General features: G+C 40.0%; 1 protein-coding gene across 12 annotated transcripts in view; it reads left to right on the top strand.

Moving 5' to 3' along the window:
- The window catches only part of SLC38A9 (solute carrier family 38 member 9), a 56,291-nt gene extending 34,757 nt beyond the window's left edge, over positions 1–21,534 (top strand). For 4 of the 12 annotated variants that reach the window (XM_087759750.1, XM_087759747.1, XM_087759753.1 and 1 more), the window contains 4 exons: positions 3,127–3,240; positions 4,213–4,361; positions 11,707–11,796; positions 13,525–21,534. In XM_087759750.1, coding sequence (XP_087615876.1) covers positions 3,127–3,240; positions 4,213–4,361; positions 11,707–11,796; positions 13,525–13,690 — 519 coding nt within the window. In that variant the 3' untranslated portion in view covers positions 13,691–21,534. The other 8 variants (XR_015705238.1, XR_015705237.1, XR_015705239.1 and 5 more) reach the window with 8 other exon arrangements.
- The last annotated feature ends 1,681 nt before the right edge of the window (positions 21,535–23,215 follow it).

The raw sequence follows: 23,215 nt of genomic DNA, 5'->3' as shown, positions 1-23,215 counted from the left end.
CTCTTCCACTCTGATCCCCAAATACTTCCTCCTTTCAACCATGTTTTCTACATTTGAATCTTAGATTATAAACTCTAGGTGCAAGGACTGACATATTCTTTATGCTTAGGCAGCTTCCACCACAGTAATGTCCATTCTGAATATAAGCATCTTAATATAAAATTTAAAATAGACAAATGCGATTATTGCTGTGTTACTTAAAATTAATCCTTTTATCTCTCTCCATGTGTCCTTTGGTTTTATCTGGTATTATGCTGTCTAAACAGTATTTATAGTCAAGGTCTTTAGGGAGTGAACCTACGTCTCTGGAAGAGTAATGAACAGTAATCAAAATATGTTCCTGTTATGTACACAAATGCACACTCTTGTACAAAAATAACTGCCTTATATGCAGAAGCAGATGCTTGCAAGGGAACTGACGGATGTTTGAGAAAAAAATAAATTCCGGTTTGGGGTTGTTTTTATTTCTTTTCCTGTTTCTTACGGAAATCAAAATCTGGGTATTCTTTGTATTGTGATAGCACCTGAAGACAAGGGTCTGTTGTGTCACATGCTATAAAAATACTTTATCAAAATTATCTCAGCACTTAGTTTCAGTACAGATTAAAGCATACACCCCTAAGAACTGTAGGAACATGAACTGGTTAGTATAATCAGAGGTGGTAGCACACGAGCTCTCTACCTTTAATTAAGTGTAGTCCAAAGGAAGCAGTAAGAATTTCCTTTCAGATTGCTTGCCCTCATAACTGCAAGTACTTGTCACAGCAAAAATAGTTTTACAGTTGGTTCTAAAGCTTATATGTAGGCTGAGTACAAATAACAACTGCAAGTTACTATACTGTCTTTATGCCTGAGGCATACACCTAAAATACCAGATTTAAAGCAAGTGAAAACAGGTTTTGTCAGATGATGTGCCTTAAGAAGGTCTTGGGTCCATTTTGAAAAATTGTCCAAGTCCTGTCTTCAAGAGATGAGAGTCCATGTCTCTCTGCAAAACCACATTACCCCGATTAGTCTCTGGCTCCTGCAGTTAATGGAAGTTACTCATAAATACCTATAAGAAATCTGGATGCTCCTATTTAGTATTCCTAAAATCACAGTTTAGGATGGGCACTGGTGCTTTTGAAGATGTAGCTGTTATGTAAAAACCTGTACAGCTTCTCATGTCACTGAGGAGAAATTCTGGGAATAATGTAAAGAAAATGCTATTGCTCAACCTCTTATGGAGATTGATAGTCCCTACTCAGTGACCAGTGCGAGGAGAATGAAGACTAGAGAAGCATCTTCCAGCTGCACGTAACTGGTCACGAGGAGGAAGAGGCTGCAGCTGGAAGCGTGCAGCTGCCGGGAGCACGAGGGCCACGCTGTGGTGCCTGTTAACAGCACGTTGTTGTCTGATGAGAAATAACATTGGCCTCTTGCAGGCTGATGGGTAAAAGGCATCAATCTTCTGACCCAAAGGAAATGGCAAAATGAGCAGGAGATCCCAGTTCCCTGACTAGAAACCGGCTTCCTTCTGAACGTTTCTTGAAACTCGTAATCTAGCATCTTATACTTCCCTCGGGGACTGCCTTGCCCTCGGAAGACCCCAGAAAGGTATAGGATATGCTTCTTTTGTCAAGGAGATAGTGTGAAGAAACATTTAGGGAAACATTTCCATGCACAGATGTGATCAAGCTTTGCCTGTGTTCAGTGAGCTGGCTGGAGGCCATAATTATGATCCTGGTCTGGAAGCCACATAGTCCTAATAATTTGGTGCTGTGCCTGAGCTAGTAAGACTTGCTTCTCAGTCACAGGAAAATAGGGTCATGTATTGAAGCATTACTAGTAATCCTTTAAGAAGCTGATTATTAGCAGCAGCTGAACAAATTGTTTGCTATAAGGTCATGAGTGTTTCGTAGTGTAGCATAAGCTTATACAGAATACAGTTAGTTAATTACTAGAAACAAATGGTCTCCCACTTTATTTTCCAAAAAAAAGAATTGATGTAGAAGAATAACCCACTAAGTACATTGCTATGAAGTCACTCTGACGAATACGTGGATTCTGCAATTTCATGAAGTACTTGAGTAGATTTACTGCTTATTTTCCAATGCTAAATGTTGCTAAAAACTTTTAATTATTTTTGTGTAGTTGACAGTCTTTTTATATATTAGATACTTTATAAATATAGTAAAAATTTTCAGAAGTGAACATTGAAGTTAATGTTTAAATCCATATTTAGGTATATGTAATATAATTAAATACGGATTTATGACCCTAGCTTCAGCATTCTCTCCTAAAAATCTTGGACTGTTATTTAGTGAATTTACCTGGGGTGTTTATAGAAATTCAGTAATAAAGTGGATAGGCAATTTTAAATGAAAGAGTCATTACAAAATACAGTGCTAAAGCTAAAGGAAATGTATACCTCTGTGCCTACCTATGCCTTTCTGGTTTATTTATGTTTTACTAGTATTTTTTAGTTAATGGTATATTAGCTATGTCTTCCATTATCACGCCATTCATACGGAAGTCTGACATCTTAGTTTCTGGTTTGGAGCCAGTGTGTATGGATCATCCTCTTAGGTTTCAAAGCATCTTCTTAAAAAATGTCCTTTACGTTATATCTGCAGTTGGGTAGGCTGATGTCTTTAATTGCAGGATTTTAGTCCTGACAAGAAATTTGACTTATGGCATTGGTGGGCTTTCTGTCTTCGACAGCTTTCTCTGTGTCCGAGGGCTCTTAGTAGGAATAGGTGAGTGTAAGAAAGTAGAGGGGGTTTCTTGTTTGCTTGTTTTAATAACTAGTGTATATTCGTGCGTCCAGCAATAACATGCTACATCTATTGGCATATCTGTTTCTTGGTGCCTTTTCTGTATGTAGCTAGATACATAATACTTGTCTAGCTCCACTTTGGGGTATCTTCTTGCGGCTTTCTGATCTGATCCAGGACCAGACTTGAAGTCCCCATTCAAGTCATAGAAAGTAAAAGTAAGAATGTAGAAGTAATAGTAATAACTATAAAACAGTAATAAATACAAAAGTAACAGTAATAAATGCAATAGAAATCTTCTCATTAAGTTTTTATTTTGCCTGTTTTGGTGTGTCAGTGCTGGCCAAAATAAGATTTTATTTTTCCTCAGGTGAGAGACCTCTCTATCGCATACTTCCTGGTGGGATTAACGTATCTGTATGTCGGAGTGATAATTTTTGCATCTTTTCCTTCACCACCACTATCCAAAGAATGTATTGAACAGGTGAAATATTTTACTGCAGTATATATTTGTGCTTGATCTTTTAATAAATATGTATTAAAAAAAGAACTGCTACTGCTTCTTGCTCCATGACTCACCCGGGCAGACACATCTGTCCTTGACTCTGGTGAGTTGGCAAATACCTCACGGGCACTACCACAAGCAGATGAGTAATGCTTGTGTTATCTCATTTATATTCATGTCTGGTTGCCAGTAGTTCTGCAAAAAACAAACACTTAATAAATACTCTGAAAGCGATGAGGAAAGGACCAAAATGATCAAGTGAACATTTGAAGCTTTGATTTCTTTAATCCTGAAAAGTATTATGTTTAGTTGTGTGTGCAGTGACCAATCTCACTCATTGGGACTGGTTTCAGGTACTCCAGAAAAAGAAATATAATGTGAATGCAAGCTTGTTTAGATAGGAGTCCTCACTCTGGGTAGGTTTGGTGAGCCTTGCTAGCAGAGTTCTTCAGATAATAGCACCACATGAAACACCCTGTAAAGACTTATATTTCCATGATGTTTAAGTCTTATACTACTTTTTCAGATGTTCCTACTTGTAGTATATGATCCCTTCCTCATTTGTATATGATCCGGTTTTACTGATTAAATAACTGGTTTTAATATCTAGATATAATATGACAGCTAATAGGAGCATATGAATCCATCTGCCTAAAAAATCAGCCTTCCACACCCTTGATTATTTGAGGATGTTCAGAAGATTTGAGAATAATTCCATCTTTAATGCTAACATGAAAGCTGACATCAGCTCTGTAATATTCAAAAATCAGTTGGTATTTGGTGGCACAGCAGCTGTAAAAGGGGGAGAGGGTGTTTCATGTTATGGACTTCATTTACAAGTTGCAGTTGCTTGCCTTTTATCCTTTTCTTTCTTACACACAACTATTAAAAATCAGCAGATACATGTAATCAAGCCACCATTAATAAGTGTAACGTTATTCCTATATTTAGAATTTTCTAGATAACTTTCCCAGCGATGACATCATGTCATTTGTTGCAAGAATATTCCTGCTGTTCCAGATGATTACTGTATACCCACTGTTGGGCTACCTGGCACGAGTTCAGCTGTTAAAACAGTTTTTTGGAAATGCTTACCCAAGGTAAGAAGTCTACTCCTTGACAAGAGCTTGGCGCACTTTGCTTAACTGGCTTTCTCTTGTGAGAAATTTGGCTGAGCTTTCGGGGATTTCCTTTGCTGCTTTAGGTACATTTCAAAAGCTAATTTCACAATGTTTGTACAGTCAGGGGGTGAGCAGGCATGCAAAATAAACTTGCCTGCAGATCAGGACTGCTACAGCTTGGCAGAGCAGAATGGGGGTGGTTCTTTTGTTTTAGCTCTTCATTTTGTCAATAAACAGAGGAGTTTTGTCAACACAGTTCCTTTGTGTTATGCATTTATATAGCAAAAGAAAAGTTGTGCACAAAAAAAATTTTGTTCAGTCCAGAAACATTTCATCAAGTAGTGTTTAAGCTGTGAAGGACATACACTCTGGATATTAACCTTTCAGGGTGCCATATGTGTTTTGATTGTGCATAATTAGTAATCATTCATCTGTTTTTAAACAGAGCTAATAGCTAAGTAAGTGAGTTGTTCGCCATGTTATCGAGGCTGCTGCTATGCTTATAAAAATAGCTTTTCACATGCTAATTTCAGAGATGAACCACACCCCTGCATTGGTACACTGTCTGAACTCCAGAGAAGAGCTGATCCATATTTCAATTTTAGTTTTGTTTTTTTTTTTTTAAATAAAACCTAAGACATTTATATTTGGAATGTTGTCTGAATTTGTCACAGCTGAGAAGTTGGCATTTATCTCTGAGTTTCTTATTTTATATTGTGAATTACTGTTGATGGAGGAAAGGAAAAAATATCCCAGGAAGAAATGTGTATTTCCTCTGTGGCATCAGCAGTAGCATACAGGTCTGGGAAGACGTTGTTCCAAGTTTCAGGTTTCTTCTGGATCCTAAAATAGGTATGAGAAGGTCTGGAAATTGGATGCCTAAAATTAGGCAGTGAAATAAATGCCTACTTTTTTTGATGCTAAATTGTACGCAGTTCAACGTTGGGGAGATTTTTAGGAACTGCTGCAAGTTACTGTTGGAAACAAGGCCATTGATTTAAGTGCTAAACATGGATTTTATAGCCACTGGGAAATAGCCATGTGCTTTATATTATGTGGATGTGCCTCTTCCTATCTCCTTCCTCCAGTTACTCCCTGACCAGAATGGTTTTCAGTTCCCTTATGCCCTCTCCTAGAACCTACAGCTTCATACCTGTCTCTTCTCAGGTTAATTCCAGTTTGCTGTTTTAAGCCTTCATGGTATGACGAATGTGATGATGCAAATACTTGCTTGGTTCTTGTCTCCAGGATGTCCTGTGGGTAGCTTCACTCACTTTTTTTGTTTTAATTTAAGACTCCTTAGAGGGAGGTATTTAAAGTTTCTGAGAAGTAAAAAATGGTTTCTAGGAAGCCGCTTAAATCACTCCAACCTATAGTGATAAGGTAGTACATTCTGGCTGGCTGGCTGTGTCTCCGTCTCTGGTATCCCAGGTATCTCAAATATAGCACCAAAATCACTCAGCTAACCTCCACGCTCCAGCTTCTGTGCATTTACAACCGTCAAGGTCAGCCCTTAGTTTTTGTATGCACTGGGGAGTAACTGAAGATGGGTAACAAGCACAGGACCTGATGTCCAGGGCTGACAGTTCTTGGGCCGTGAGAAGAGTGACCTGCAGAGACTCAAGCTTTAGCTCTTAGGTGTGTGTATAAGATGTATATAGGGAGGGGAATACTCCCAGTCACTTGACTGGAGAAAATTTCTATGTAAGTAATGAACCAAAAGGATGAAGCGGGAGGAAAAGAGCAGAATAGAAAGTGGAGTTCTGTGCTGTTCTAGAATAATTTAAAAAAAAAACAACAACAAACAAACAAACAAAAAAACCCCACAGTTTAAAATCTTGTATTTTTGAGACTGATTCTCTATGTTTACATGATTTTTCTACCTTTTCCTATTTTTATTTTCAGGTTGTGGAAGTGGGGTTTAGGGGTGTGCACTGATGGTATATCCATCCATCTGTTTATACAGCACATTGGGTAGTGTGCTGAATTCATATTGATTGTGCATTTGAGGATCTCTCTTGGCAACCTAGCCTCGTTTAACCCTGTGATTCAATGTGCTAAATCACATGTATTTCCATAGGCGTATCCTTGCTATATTAAGTTTCCTTTGCAGCTGAGGGAATATTATAAATTTACCTTCTGGCTATAATTGTCCAATTATTTCTTTTTTTTACAAACCAAACCAAACAAACCCAAACCACCTCCTCCTTTGGTCCAAGTCCCCATTGTAAATTTTCCTATCTTCATTTTTAAGCCTCGGGTTGCTCCATATGGATGTGCTGCAGGTTTCACATGAACTGGAAGCTCACTGATATTAAAAGCCAGGCTTCTTCATATGAGCAGTTGTTTGCAGATGTGGATACCTGCTGCTGCTGCTGTGGATGGAGTTAACAGATAGCCATTAAGTTATTAGCTGGAGCATTTGGAATTCTGGATGGATGCATCTTAAAGATGGCTGTTGATTGAACAGCTTGATCACACGCATGCTTACAGGGTTGCCACATAATTTTTATTTCCTAGCAGTGACTGTATTGCTCAGATCAATTTGATTCTTTGCTTTAACTCCTTTTTCTTTACTATTTATCTGTCACTGGATATGATAAAGCACCAAGGTATTAGTTTGCTGTTTTGTAGTTCTTAGTCTTGACAGTTGGTCTAATCCAAGGCAATTTCTACCCAAACCAGCATCCTGTTTCATATCCTGACTTTTGCTGGTAGGCCATGGATTATAATTGGATTATAATGAGGAACCATTTATTCAGCTTCAGGGAAACTTCTTTTGTCTAAAGACTGATCCCTGTGTCTTCTGTCCCATGCTTTTTAGATACTTTGTGGTGCTATTTTTCTACTAACAGTGCTTTGCTGAGCTTATCCAAGTTTATCCTACCAACCTGTAGGCTTGCATGATGAAGCAGCTCACCCTCTCCAAACTTAAAAGCTCAAGCAGATGATAGGTAACTTTTTCTTCTCCCAGGTTTCACATCAGGGATCAGCTGGAAGTGGCAGCTTGCTTGTCTGAAGCATAGAGGAAATGAGTAGCATGCTATGTCCTCCAGCAGTAGGGAGGAGAGCAAAAGCCCCCCTGCTGCTAAGAAGCGGGATCCTCCTTCCTCTTATGTACCAGTATCAGTCACCTGTGTCTCTGCCCATCTTAAAAACAAATACATGTGTAGACATGCTGGGCACAGTTGTCTTCCGAGAGGCATCGTCACAAAGCCTTCAGCCTTTTTGTGCTTCCTGCAAAAGATTTAGAGACAAGAGAAGGCATCCTAATTCCTTCTTTCATTTTACAAAATGTATGCTAGTGTACAGGCTACAACATAGAAAGTGACGTACTGGGACGAAACCCAAGGAACTGTTCATTCTCCTCTCCCTGGTGTTGTAAAGAAAGGCCAAAATGTTGTGTATTGGGAAATTACTTGCTTTTCTGAAGTGAGCTATGTTTGCAATGGTGTCATTTAACGTGTGACTTAGGGCCAGAGGCATGTGTTTTATCTGCTGTTTCTTACATGACTCTGGATCTTCTTAGATGTACAGAAAGCTAATTTTTTAATTATTGGCTCTTGGCTGCAGTGGTACTTGTGACAGAGAATTCCCTTGATTAATTATATGCTGTGCATAAAATGCTTTGTAGAGTTTTTAAAACCTTTTAACATCTTTCCTGTTCTGAGAGGTTAAATAAGCTGATGGACAGAAATCACTTGGCTTTCCTTAAAGACTGTCCTCCCTTTACTCCATGGTAGCCCAGCAGACCTGCCAGTTCTCCCACAGATGTGTGTCTCCTGATGCAACGAAATACATTTCTGCTGTTTGCATGCATGTTTATCTGCTCTTCACCTAGATTCTGTCTTGCTTCTTAACTGCTGTGATTCGGAGTCTTTTGACCAATGTCACTTGAGTGAGATTTCCAGGAAGAAAATGCATTTTTAGATACAGTAACCTTTCAAAAATCCTTACTTAAATGATCCTGTTTTGCTTTTTCCGTTGCTTTCCTGTTTCCCTTATTGTGTGTGTTCACCCTGTGACTCTGTGTTGAGTCTAGCACTTTTAATTTCCTTGCGTCTGACCTGAGGGCATTTAAAAGCAGTTTCTTTCTTTACATATCGCCTACCCTAGGGTTTGGTTTCACAGTTTTCAATATGATTCTTACTTTAAGGATGCTGAAGTTAATTAGATATATGTGGTCACTGTCGTTCAGTGGCTTAAGTGTAGCTTAACACTTCTGTGGGAGAGAACTTGATAGAGCAAGCCCTCTAATGATCTGGCATACCAGGTTGTTTCTGGATTCTGTCAATCTGAAAGGTTAATCTTGCAATGGGGAAAAAAAGCAAGACTTAGGGGAAAGCTTGATTTTTATTTTTTTTTCACCCCTCTTCCCTACTATCGTTTTTGTGGGATTGCGGGATTTTTGCAGGTAAGCAGTGATACCCTGTATAGAAAAGAGCTAGAAACTTCATCTAGCCCAACCAAGAATATTGAGACCGAGGACAGAATACAGAGGACGGAGCGCCATGTGCCGCACTTGGATGGCCGTGGGTGTGCCTCTTTTGTGAATTACAGCCTCCTCGAGGCAATCCAACCTGCGCCTCAGAGCAGCAGCCCTAATCAGGCTGCCCAGGCGGACGGTCCAGCCTTGGCATGGGCCACCCAACTCTGCTGCCATTGACCACGAGGAAGAAAGTTCTGCTGCTTGGAAGGTGCCTGTGTGCCAGCAGGGAGGTTAGGTAAAAAGGGGCCAAGTCCTTTCTCATCTCTAACGTCATCTAAATATTTTTCTTCCTGTAGTCGTAATAAGCAGAGGTGGTATGGTTATGCCCCCCAAAAATACTGTTTTTTCTGACTGCCATTTTGCAATGTGTGGTGACCATTAATTGTACCGTAAGCCAGTGTCAGGCTAAAACTGAGCAATTCAGAACTTGTTAAAATGTCACGGGCTATGAGAAATGCTTGTCCCTTCTGGAGCACACCTGCATGAAACTTACAGTCTTATGAAAAATACTATCTCAATACAGCTACTAGTAGACCTAGATATCAGATTTTTCTTTATTCAGAAGGATAGAGTTTTTTTCTAAATGATAATGCCGTACTCTCCATTAAGAATGGGGCTTTTTCCTGCCTTGGAGCTGAGCTGAACGATAAACGCCTGCCTAGGTAAAAGAAAGGAGTTGCAGGTTAAACACCTGTTATCCAATAATTTGGTTACAACTCAGGCTGTTCCAAAAAGGTAGAAAAAGGAGCAAGAATGTTCCAGGGGAGAAATACAGTGTAACCTTTTGCCCTGAAACAGATGGATTTAAATCCTTTTCAGACTTCTTGATTTTGGTATTGTTCTTGAGGATCCTGCTTAATTGTAACAATTAAAACTGCAAAGCACTACCCTGCAAGGACTGAATTGCTTTGGAGGCTCCAGCATTTTGAGACCATTGTTTTCAATTGAGCCAAAACACATTTCCCCCCCAACCCAATTATTTTTTCCCAGATCAAGAAGTTGAAAAACGTTTCATTTCACACCAAACACAAACACGCACCACTTCGCTTTTGAAGTTATAAGAAGCTAGAAGTAATGTTTTAAAAAGCAACGACTTTGGACTACAAAATCACTTCTGTTTTAAATTATGTCAGAATTAAATACTTAAAGACTTTTTTCAGGTTTTCTGCTAAAATACTCTGAACTCACCCAAATTTGCAAAACATTTTTGAATTTCTAAGCCTGTACTCTTTTTAATCCCTCTTGCAAAAAAATTAATCTCAGCAAAAAAAGAATGGAAGAAGTGCCATCATTTTCTGTGTTCATAAACTTCTGCCTTCAGTTGTGCTGTCTGACAGTAAGATTTGCAATCTGCCGTATGTGTGGGGAGAGAGGAAGTAATTTTTAATGGCAAACACTTTTCTATGAACAGTTTAGTTAATTGGCTTTCCTTAGCAATATTAGAGAAGCAGTAAATGTTTGGTCCTTCTTTCCCTAATAAGTCTGATTCTTGGGATTTTATTTTTTATTCTTGGGGCTTTACCAGGTTTATATCCAATTATGTTTTTGTTGAGGTTTCAGCTGCTGTATTCCCACTGCTGTCTTCAGTCTCTGAGGTACGCCTCTTGTACCACTCTTAAAATGTCATGTACAAAATTAAAGATATTGTTTCTGTCTTTCTGAAATCAATCTTTAAGAGCAAACATTAGAAATAGTCCATATCTTAAATTATTCCTTTGTGTTTAAATTACCTCCATTCCCCTAAACTTTAATGAGACTACTCTACATCCCTAATCTTTCTTCCTAACTTGGAAACTGGCAGCCAGCCTTTCAGCCATGGTAGTGGTCAATTCTAAAAAACTTGTTAATTAGTGACATCCTCCATAATACAGATACTTTCTACAGTTAAGAAAAAATTAGCATTGGCTTAAGATTTTGTTTATTTTAAGAAATCCAGTCCTCCAGAAGAATAAACAAAACCTGTAAGTGTATGTATGTTTCCTCTGTGTGGATTATTTTTTCCCTTCATAGAAACAGCTGTGTGACCAAAATATCGCAGTTTTTTATTATATTTCCTGACTTTACCTTATGTTAAAATATGCCAACATTTCATATTCTCTAAAGAAAAGCAATACTTTCCTGAGTCTCAGCTCTGTGCATAACTACGCTGAGCTTGTCTGATGCATTAAAAGCTGCTTTTGCAGAACAGCAAATCTCCGTTTTTTTCATCCTTAATGCAAAAAGGAAAGCAGTAGGAAATTACTTGTAAAAACAAATTCAACAAAAAATTCCAGCATAAATAGTACATGGGTCAAATATTAAATGACATCCAACATTCTAAATATTTGTCCTCTATCAAAGTGCATTAGAGTTCAAGTTTTAAGGTGTTATTTCCTTCCTAGTATTCTATGTAATGTTTTCCACTCAATACATCTTTTCCTTTCTTCTGGTTTCCATTAGTTCACGTTGAGCAATTCAGATCATTCTCTGAACAAGCTAATTCTTTCTTGTGGGAATTAAGTTATACAGTATTGTTTCTTTGGTATTTGAATATCCATCTGAAATACTTGAGTGCTGAGTACCACGTATGGTGTTTTTCAGAAGAACTGCCAAATTACACGTACTTACTTCTTAAGAATATTTTGAGTCAAAACACTAGATATTTAGAGTTTGGCACTCTGAATATTCAGTAGATGTTATGTTTGCTGTGAAATTAATTAGCTTTAATAGAGTGAGTCGTGCAAATGGAAACACCATCTATGTACCAGTTAAATGTTAGTGTAAATGAAGGATAATGGTAGTATTTTGTAATAAATACAGCATAGATTTTAACACTCTTTCCTCACTTTCCTGTAGCGTTTTCCATGTGCTTGTTCTGAACGTAGCAATTGTAGGAGCTGGAGTAGCAATGGCGAGATTTTATCCGAATATAGGAGGTATCATAAGGTGAGTGTTGCTTGCACAGTGAACTTGTCTGTGGTGTTGCTGCATGTTTGCTTCTTGATGTTGAAAAGGAACAGTGTGAGTGCAGGTAATTCTGCCTTTATATTTTGTGAGGTTTACACCTTTTAAAGTTGTGAATAATGGTTTAGAAGTATAAATAATCATCTCTTTTAAAGTTCTGACAAGCAGCTATCTGTAATTCTGCCTCTGTGTCTGAGCTGATTGGGATGATTCCCCACGTTTCACTGAAGCTGTATCTGAGGACCTTGTAACCATACACGTGAAAGAATATGGTGTCAGTAGAAAGTTGCTCGATTATTGTGTGGCTTCTCCCAAGTTTTTGTTTTGTGTTAAGACCATTTGAGGCTGTTTTGAAAGTCCACGATAAAAATCCAAGAAAGCAAGTAACTTCAAAGGGAAAAGTGACATAGAAGTTGTACGTCTAAATGATATCTTAAATTTAGCATATTAATAAACACCTAAGATTTCTATAATTGAGAAAGGTTAGAGGAAATAATCTAATGAGTTTTATTTTCTACATTTGACACCACCATATTTGTAATCATTGTAATTCATTCCTACTTTGCATCTTTCCTACAGCAACCAGGAGAGGGAAGTATTTAAAAATATAGAAATCTGCAATTATAAAACCAGAATGACAGGCTTGGGTCTGACCAGAGTAGCAAAATAACTTACTTTTGCTCAGTGGCTGATCTCTGAGGTTTTTTCCATTTCCTTTTTTTTCTACCTCTCCTTTTAGTGAAAATTTTTGTATTCCAGTAATAGAGATGGTCTAGTTGTTAATTCCAAGTAAATATCATGCAATACATTTCTCTGTCTGCAAATTGATCCTGACCTCTGCTAATGTGTTCATACTGTGCATGGTAATCAAACGTTTTGAACAGTGAATTTTCAGGTGATAAATTGTCTGTATACAGGCTAACTTAGATATTTGCTGGTTTTGTGTTGCAGATGATTACTCTGTGTTACCATGTTTCCTCTGTCTAAAAGGAATGTTCAAATGTTTGAAATAAACTATGTTGTTAGTTAATAATGCACATTTGGCTGAAGTATAGCTTAGTAGGTGGAAACTTACAGTAGGAGAAAATAACGAGAATGTTTTGGTAAGCAAGGGAGAAAAAGAACAGTTAAATGTTTCACTTCCTGTGGTTGATCATGTTACCAGGAGGGCACGTTGGTCTTTTCAGGTCTGGAGAATGGTTTTCTAGGAGCTTATTAAATAAATGAAAATAAAAGTTGCAGATTCAGGAGCTTTTCTATGCTTACATGCTTTAACATGTGTCCTCAGATGGCTGGGGTGCAATGAGGTTTGCAGTTTTCACAGTAAAGGATGCCTAAAAAAGGATGGACTGTCCAGTCTTGTTTCTGTTGCGTGTTGACAAATTTCCCCAAAGAAAGCAGAAACATCAAGTCAAAGATAGGAGTCAGTCCCCAGAAGCACCTGGGGATGTGACTGAAAAGTCAGAGGCATGTCAGGGTGCAGGTACAGGGGAGCAGGGGGCTGAGCAATGCAGAGGGGGGTAATTAAATGCCAGCGAAGGAGGTGAAGGACAGCAAGGAACAGAAATTGAAGTTTAGCGACTGCAGATAGTTATTGTTCAGCCAGACTGTTCACTGGTTTGAGGGGGAAAAATTACAACAAGAAATAAGAGTTAACACAAAGCATTCTTTTTTTTCTTTTCTTCTTCCCCTCTCCCCCCCTTTCCTCAGATACTCTGGAGCAACATGTGGTCTGGCCTTTGTATTCGTGTATCCATCCCTCATCTACGTGATCTCCCTGCATCGTGCTGGGCAGCTGACGTGGCCAGCATTGATCATTCACATCTTTATAATCCTCCTTGGACTGGCTAATCTGATTGCACAATTCCTATTGTGAAAACTCCCCCTTCTCCCTGTGGCTCTCACAAGTGGTACTGTGACATTTGGCAACAGCCTTGAGCAACACTGTCACGCATGAGAATGAACAGTCCTCAATATGATCTTCTTGAGAAAAGCTGCACCTTTGAAACAAATTCAAAATATCTTTCAGGCGGTTGACAGGAAACCTGTCTTGCTCCTCTAAAAACACAGTTTTGTGAGAAGTTAAATGGTTCCGATTTGAGTGAGGTAGTTCTCCTGTTTTTGTTGAATGTGCATTGAAGATTAATGACGCTCAAATATTTTAATTTTTTACAGCACACTTCTCAAAACACACAGCTTTCAGCCTCAGGCAGCAGAACTCCTCTTTCTTCCAAAGGAACTGTCCTTACCTTTATTAACAAACATGCTTTCACAGTATTGTTCAGTGACTGTTTGAAACAATCTTTTATTGCAGTTATTTTCCTGTTTTGTTTGGAAAATGAAGAAATTATTGTCTTTCCTTTTTTTTTTTTTAGGTTAATTTATAGTCATTTGGGTCAAAATGCACTCTTAATTTTGAATATGCTATTAAATTGTTTTGGCAATGTTTTTCCTCTAGGAAATTCCAACTAAGAGAAACAATAAACTCACATCTCAGTGTGTTATTCAGAACCAATATGTACACAAGTTATTTGTGAACTTACAATGAAAAAGTCAGGAGGATAAAAAAAAATTAGAACAAGACAATTAAAATTAGCATTCCAGGCTTGACCTCACTTCAACTCTGTTAACTGGGCTATTATGTGCCGTGAAGTTGTCCTGTCAGGAGTTGCATGTGGTTTTATGGATGCGTGTTGGACACAATGTTCATCACAGGCTTGCTCCCTCCCTTGTAGGGTCTTAACTCTAGTGGTCTCTCACTATGCCTTTCCACTACATTACTCAAGACATTTTGGATGTGAGCAGAGAGGCAAAGCTAGCACTCTTCAGAACTGTGGACTAAATCAAATAATTCAAGTTTTAGGTAATTCCTAACAGAAGCTGGAAGAATCTGGGAAGGGTTTTGTTGTGGGTTTTTTTTTTAACTTCTTGTTTACTAACTAAGGGGTGTACATGCGTAAGTGCAGAGACACCTTCCTTCACTTACTTCACTTACCATCTGTGAGTCTGAGTCTTAACCTAGCATAACCTAGATAATTACCGTGCTCCTCTGGGAAATGATGTGAATTTTAGTAGCAATGATGTAAATCCGTTTGTTTGAGCTAGGCTCCTCAAACTGTGTAAAGGACGCTGACTTACATAAATGTCCTTTGATTTGTATGAAATATGAGATCATATGGGTTTGGAACATTATCTGCAGAATAGAATAATTATTTGAGATTCTCTCTTTTTTTTCTTGTGAAACTTTTTGTGCATTTAAATCAGAATTGGATAATACATCCATCATCTGTTCTGTATTAGAGAGAAGTATTTGCCCCATCCTGGTCATTTTCCCTGTGTATACTCTTATCTTCCACTGCTTGGTTGGAAGATAAGAGTAGGGTCTGGAGAATTATTTTCTAGGGTGTAATTCTGGAGAATTATTTTCTAGGGTGTATCTGCCCACCCTTTTCACTGCCTGACAGTGAGCATGTCTTGCAGTGTGGACACCATTAGCACTGGCCAACACATCTGCTTTTTAGGGACTGCGTCTGACCTCTCCCATAAAATACTTCCTTGAATGTCTCACCAAAAGGAAAGGAGAAAAGATGCAGGATTTCAAGCATCATTGGCTCATTCACATTAAGCTCCTGTGTTTATTTATTATAGATTCAGTGCTTAATTTAGGTACAAACCGTGATGAGTGCAGGTACTTCAATTTGATTATGCCCTTCTGTGTTCCATCTGGATATGATTCCACGAGTTAAATCCTTGCCATTGAAGCAGATAGTAAAATGCCCATTGATTTTAGCAGAATTAAATTCTGTTAGGATCTGGTAGTTCAACAGAAATTCCCAAGTAAGAGTTCACAGTGAAGTGTCTTAATTGCATCTTCTATCTGTTTGTCTCTTTTCCAGCTGTGCAATGTAAAATAATCTGAGTTAATATTTAGAAGAAAATAGTTCTGTACCTTTTTTAAAAGCCTGTTTTCGCTCTGGGTTACAGAGATAGATTCTTGCTGCACTGTTTATTTATACAGGCCTTTAACATCTTTTATTTGAATTTTAAATTGATAAGTATTAAAGTGATAACAAATATTTCATTACACTGGCATCACCTGAAGTACATTTTCTTATGAGAAAGTATTTTTTTATTTTACTACATGCAGTTGAGATATTCACAAGTGTCAGAAGCAAGTTAGGAGTGTGTAAGTAGAGTGGTGTTTTCAGGGGTTTTTTTCTTTGTCAACAGTCAACATCCTAAGTTAATTAACATGTTAAAATTTAATGGTAACTTAAATGGTCTAAAAGCCCAGAAGTAGATTGCAGTGTCTCTTTTCGTGCAAGCACAAAATGTAGTTCTCCACAAATGCACACTTCATCTTGCTTGCTCATGCAACATGCAGTGATGGCCAGCTAATTCCAATTCCTTATGTTCTCTGTTCCAGCAAATCATCATGTGATTTAGTGGAGCAGAAAAAGTAATATATGGACTCAATGGTGTATTGTGAAATGTCATTTATTACCTTCTCATAGAAGAAAATTAATTTCTGCTGGAAATACTGAATTCTGTCTTTACATTTGAGCTTTGCTGCAGTAAGCTGTGAGATGAAATACTGTCAACTCTGGGCATGGAGTAAGAGTCCAAGGTTTTCTTCATAACAGTGTCAGGCTCTTTGGCACGATTCCTGGCCCATTGCACTCTGAAAATCCAGCCCTCCACATTACGTGGTAACTCTGTGATGCAAACTGAACTTTTTCATTGCACGAGGCTCAAGCAGCTGTAATCATCTGTGCTGATACCATCAAGCTAAAATCAGATCTCAAGATATATAAGGCATTAACCCAGCATGACCTTTAGACATTGCCAAAGCATCAGTAGTGAGGGAAATTCCCAGGAAGCTCCGAGAGCAGTTGTGGACATGCCTGTGTGGTGAAGTTGTGGACGTGTCTGGGGGTGACTGCACGCAGTCTGAGCACCGAGACCGAGGGATTAGGTTTTCAGTGGGAGTTTTGTGATGAACAGAAGTAGTTGTACTTTCTAAGGACGAGGACAGATGATGAGGCTTTTATGTCTGCCTTCTGCCATGACAAGAGAGGAATTATCTTCTCCATATCCATGCTTGTACTAACTCCATTGCCTTCTCCGTAGTGACCTATCATCATCTGTTCCAGTTAATGTTACCGTGGCCCAGATTCTTTCTTTCAGCTTCTAGCAGGCTGCGAAATCTCTCCTGTGCTTATTAGCTCTCTGTTTCCCCTTGCTCTTCCAGTCACAGATGCATCTGTTCCTACAAATAATTTTTTTCTGTTCTGTCTGGATTAATAATGTAATGTTTATGTATTAAATCCTGTAGCTCATATGATCTGCACAGCAAAAATGCGCATTCAGGATTCAAACATTGCATCATTTAAACAGAGGGGCTCACAGAGGACATTTTATGTAACATTTCCTTTTTTTCTTAAGAGTTCAGCCTTTCAAACTCAACGTACAAAAGATACGTAAAGATAATGGGATTTGGTTGCAATGCTGAACGCTTTGTCAGATTGACAGTTTGCCCAACCAGCCTCCAGACTGCACCCTCCCCCACCAGGTTTCCGCACAATGGTTGGCTTTTGATTACATGATCACGTAACGTTTTTTCCATAGGGCGTCAGCTTGAAGTGCAAAGGTTGCAATGACAATTGGTTCCCTGTCATTGTGCAGACCTGGCATTTCCTAATTTTGAGTGCTGGACTTTGGGCAAATGTTAATTAACATGCAAGAATGTGCAGTCAGCCCTAAGGTTGCTTAAAACTCCTTTGTGGCCCTCCTGCGAATGTCCCTCCAGCATGGCATAATAGTGGAGAGCTGAGAGGCAGCAACAGTATGACTGAATGCTGGAGCTGCCATGGGAAGGAGGAGAGACTTCTCAGAGTGACTGAGACAGTCGAATCTTTGATACAGAGTCTGCATGCTGGGAAGTCCCAGGGGCTCCTGTGTACGTACAGCCAGACTGATGCTGCAATGGCCGTGTTCTGCAGCGAAGTGGTAGTAAGGCAGGTAAGAGATACGGTGGCCTCTGGAAAGCGTATTTTTGCCTTTCAGGATGTTTTGCTCCAGAGGACAACTGCACTAAACATCTGTCATGATTATAATGGATAAGAAGGCACCTGAGGAAAAATAATAATGGGGAAAAGGTTAGTGCTTGGTAATAGCTGGTACCAGCTGTCCCTGCAAAACAGGGTCCCTCTTACCATCACTCAGAAGCAGAAATTCTTTTTCATGGGCAGTTCATTAAATTTGGGGGCTGTCTTCAGTAATGAAAATGCTATTTTAGCAGAGCTCTTGGTAGCTTCCTAGTAGGAACTAAAATATGAATGATAGGCAAAGCACTGATATGTTTGTTTTAGCTTATTGTACTGTGCTTGATGGGGGAGTACAGTGTAAGCTTTTCCCTCTGAGTTGGTGTTCTGTGAGGCTGGAGTCACGATCAGCGTATTTAATTTCTTCTGCAGTGGAGAACACCATTAAACTTTTCTTGGAAAGGAACAGGACTCAACCTGCCAGGTCCTCTCCACCTCTTACTCCTGTAATTTCAGATGGTGGAACCAGTGCTATGTAACTTGCTCAGTGGTTTGTATTTCCAAACACTAACTGATCGGAGTGGGGCAGGAAGGGTCTCTTCCTTTTTTCAAATTTACCTACTTGTGGCTTTTCCCATATACCTCCTTTTTGTAATCCTGAAGTAGATTAAACAGTCCAGATGAAAAATGCGGCTTTATAGAAAACATTTTTTGGTCCCTTCTTAGTATGTTTATATTGCAGCCTGGCTAAAGCTCATTGAATTATTTCCAATAGCCCAAAGACTGTTTAAAAACTGCTGTCCATGTGTTTCTTTTCATCATTGTTTGAATGGTCTTTTTTCAATTCCGTGGACCTCGTTCACTTCTGACATTTCATTAAACTGTTAGAGGAAGTTGAGATTAGTCAGGTCATTTCAAATCAACACAGCAAAGTCATTCAGCTGCAATATGAGGGGAGGAGAAATGCCTACACATTGAGTTCCAGGCTAGATACTAAATGCCACACCAAACAGAGACATTGTCCCCACTGCCCAGCTGGCTTCATGACTTAGAGCAAAAGGAGATTGTATTATGAAATTACCGCAGGGCATTCAAATTAGAGGCCGGTTATGGGAGGAGAGGGGAGGCTGTTTTGCATTGAAGCTGTTTTTTTTATTTATCTCCTCAGTGAATATCTAGTTTTTTGCATACAGATGTGTAATAAGAGCCTGGGTCACGATACCAAGTGTCATGGTTTAACCCCAGCTGGCAACTAAGCACCACACAGCCGCTCGCTCACCCTGGGATGGGGGAGAGAATTGGAAAGAAAAAAAAAAGTAAAACCTGTGCGTTGAGATAAAGACAGTTCAATAAGACAGCAAAGGAAGACAAAATAATAATAATAATAATGATAATAATGATAAAAGAATATACAAAACAAGTGATGCGCAATGCAATTGCTCACCACCCGCTGACTGATGCCCAGCCCGTTCCCGAGCAGCGATCGCTGCCCCCTGGCCAGCTCCCCCCAGTTTATATACTGGGCATGATGCCATACGGTATGGAACAGCCCTGTGGCCAGTCGGGGTCAGCTGTCCTGGCTGTGCCCCCTCCCAGCTTCTTGTGCACCGGGCAGAGCGTGGGAAGCTGGAAAGTCCTTGGCTGGTGTAAACTCTACTCAGCAACAACCGAAACATCAGTGTGTTACCAACATTATTCTCATGCTAAATCCAAAGCACAGCACTATGCCAGCTACTAGGAAGAAATTAACTCTATCCCGGCCGAAACCAGGACACCAAGTTAGTGTAAGCAAACTCACCCTTCACCTTACAGCATAAGAGCTCAAGGGGTCTGGGCTGGTACAGGGTGGCAGAGGCAGTGAAGGTGATTCCTGTTGATGCTTTGTCCTGGCTTTGTGGGTTTGGGATTTGGGAGAGCTCGTGTTCCCTCGGCATCTCTTCTCCTACAGAAGCGCAACACTCTACTAAGGGAAGGCTGAATCTCACCTATCCTGTCTGCAGTCCTTCGTCTTGAGAGGGAGGATTTGCATAACTGAAGTCCTCTGTTATGGAAACATCGCTGCTGTTTGGGGTGCAGCCAGATTGACAACAATGGGCAAAAGATCATATCCTGTCTCTGTGGAAGTGACCCTGCGGAGCTGACGCTTGCCCGGGAAACTACAGTCTTCTTCCTGAGACTAAATTTTTTCAGCCCTTGAAATCACATTTCTTTATGGTGCCACCGACTCCCTAACTATTTTTACGGTGGTGGTTCAGGTTTAAGTGTTACCTTTTTTTCCTCTTGATACATCATACACCAAAGGAGCGAGAAGTTAGGGGTAACCTCTGATATCCAAACTCCAGCTAGTTGTGATTTCTTCTCTGAATAATTAGTTGGGATATCAAAGGTGTAACAAAATTTGCTATTCTTAATGCTGGGGGAGGAGGCTGGATTTTTTTTAAACTAACTGAAGGCCGGCCTAAAACAATATTGGTCTATGAAAACAGTGAGTTGCGACTGCATACACTGTTCCTGCTCCTACTCCAACAGAAGAAAACAAGTTTAGTTAAAGAAAAACAGAAGATGACAGTCTTTGCACTCTGAGTGCACGTGTTTATACCACAGACAGCACTTACTTTCTGCAGGCAGCCAGCTACCCCATCATAGCAATTGCAATAAATGATGGGCTAGAGCTCCTCCAGAAATAAACTCTTACCTAAAGGTGCATGGTTTTCCATTCCTTTCCCATCTGTTTTCATAGATAACTCTGATGCCCCAATGAGCCCCTTTCAGACAGGTTTGTTCACCTGATTTGCACCTTGGTAATAAATTGCCATTTAGTGGTATCAAAGGAGTATGTATGTGGCCACAGGCTCCCACGCCTTCCCTGGGAGCTTACTAGACGGTCCCAGTTCTTTCCACAGTGAAATCTGCCCTCAGTCCCCATCCGCACTGGAATGTCTATACTTACCTCCGAGGCCAAACTGCAAGTAAACTTCAACCATTGGGTAAACTTGTTAAAAACCTGGCCTCTATGGTTTTATTGTGAGGGCACTGCACCGTTTTCTTTAGCACATGACTGAGTCTTTTACCTTCATCCCATGTGTTTTTACAGGGCCATTGGATGGCAGAATGTTTTAACATCGCATATGCCTCCCAGTGCACCCTGACTAAAGCGTGTCTCTTAAAAATTAATCTGATGAAATGATCTTCTGTGTTGAATTGGGGATAGAAACACATCGGCCCAGCTTTATCCAGTATGTGAAGTATCTGGAAAAAATTCACTGAAAAGTAAGATCCATAAGAAAGACAACTACAGAAAAAGCTTTAAAAGTCATCAAAATGCACATAAACAAAATTTTCTGGCAAGGGCAGCCTGGACCTCTGGCTTACTTGGGCCAGCTGCCATCAGTTGGAATCTTTCCCTTTGCTTTCAATGGGCACTGATTCAGGCCTTGGAGAAATTGCTCTTGAAAAGATTTTGGCAGTTAGAGGAAGATTCCATCAGAAACAGCGGGACTCAGCTTTCCACACAAGAAGCTGGGTCTACTTCAGCAGCTGTTATTCAGGTGCAGTCCGACCTGCATCACAGTTTACACACTATATTGTTGAATGTGATATAACAGATTTACCTCTAAAAAAACCCACTGAAAAGTTGAGTATGAAAGTAAAACACATAATAAAGTGGGAAGCACAATCTGACTTTTTAAATGCTTTTTTTGTGCAGTGATAACTCATACAGGAAAAAACAGAATACCTCTGAAGTACCCTCAGGTGGCTATTTCATCCCAGGGTGGATGTTGCTTGTCTCTCACTCCTTCGGCAAAAATTTACAGGCGCTCTGGGATTTGTGTGTAGTTGCATTGTTGCTCCCCCATGTACTTGTTCTTTGCCTGTTAGTTATTTGTCAGTAGTGTTTCTCTGTGGAGTATTTTATAGCGCTTGAACCACACGGAAAGTATGCACCAAGCTGAACCCACTAAATTTGGTGAATAATCCGTTGTGTGTAGATGCTGTCATGTATTTCTGGGGAAGAAAAAAACACTAAGGGCACTCTGTCCTCTTCAAAAACACTTGTAAGGAATGGGCCCAGAGCGTTAAAAGATCCTCCCTTTTCTAAGTGCTGTGTGAATTTCCATGCAGTTCACTACCTTCATTAGTGACTAGAGCCACAAACATCAAGCCAGCAGACAGCTGGAAAGGAGCTGTGAACTTTTTTGACCACACTTATTTTAAAATGTTAAGCCAAAGTATATATAAAGTCACGGAACACTCAGAACTCAGCTTTCTGCCATGTGCTTCTCCATCAGCCCCACCACTTGTCTGTTGTACCACACTGCTTTTCAGAGCAACTAATCCAGTTTTGCTTAACCTAACTACCAGCCATCCCTGTTCTGGCACTCCCGATGACAGTTCTTCTTTAGCAGATGAATAAGTAGTTGTGTAGCCCATCAGGTATCTCTGTGTCACATTCCCCTCCGGTGAGCAGGCTGCAGAGGAGCCACTGACCTGTGCAAATCAAGTAGAAAGAATCTCTTTTGGGGATGTAGAGGCCTAAGCACCCCCATTCTGGTGCTGACCTGTTTAGAGAGGGCACCACTGGGTATGCCTGACACACAAATAACATGCATCTATCTGCTGTTGCTTGAACCCCTGAAGACACATTGCACCTTTTTGTCATGAAGTTTGCCCATGCTAGGCACATGTTGTGGTTTAACCCCGGCCAGCAGCTGAGCCCACCCAGCCGCTCGCTCACTTCCCCCTGGTGGGATGGGGGAGAGAATCAGAAGGGTAAAAGTGAGAAAACCCGTGAGTTGAGATAAAGACAGTTTAATAGGTACAGCAAAAGCTGCGCACACAAGTAAAGCAAAACAAGGAATTCATTCACTCCTTCCCACCAGCATGAAGGTGTTCAGCCATCTCCAGGACAGCAGGGCTTCATCACGTGTAACTTTTTCTTGGGCAGACAAACACCATCACTCTGAACTTCCCCCCGTCCTCCTTCTTCCCCCCATTTTATATGCTGAGCATGACGCCATATGGTGTGGGATATCCCTTTGGTCACGTGGGGTCAGCTGTCCCGGCTGTGTCCCCTCCCAGCTTCTTGTGCACCCCCAGCCTCCTCGCTGGTGGGGTGGGGTGAGAAGCAGAAAAGGCCTTGACTCTGTGTAAGCACTGCTCAGCAGTAACTAAAACCTCCCTGTGTTATCAACACTGTTCTCAGCACAAATCCAAAACATAGTCTCACACTAGCTACTATGAAGAAAATTAACTTTATCCCAGCCAAAACCAGCACATTCTCCCCCCTTTATTCCATACCATTTACGTCACGCTCAGGTCTCACACTATCCAATACATCCTCATTACCCAGCACCACC

The sequence above is a fragment of the Nipponia nippon genome, unplaced genomic scaffold, assembly GCF_047370975.1.
Source record: "Nipponia nippon isolate SJK-2023a ecotype South Korea unplaced genomic scaffold, ASM4737097v1 scaffold_20, whole genome shotgun sequence".
In the NCBI taxonomy this organism is placed as follows: Eukaryota; Metazoa; Chordata; class Aves; order Pelecaniformes; family Threskiornithidae; genus Nipponia; species Nipponia nippon.
Note: the sequence above shows the minus strand (reverse complement) of the source record. Positions and strands in the feature narration are given on the sequence as shown.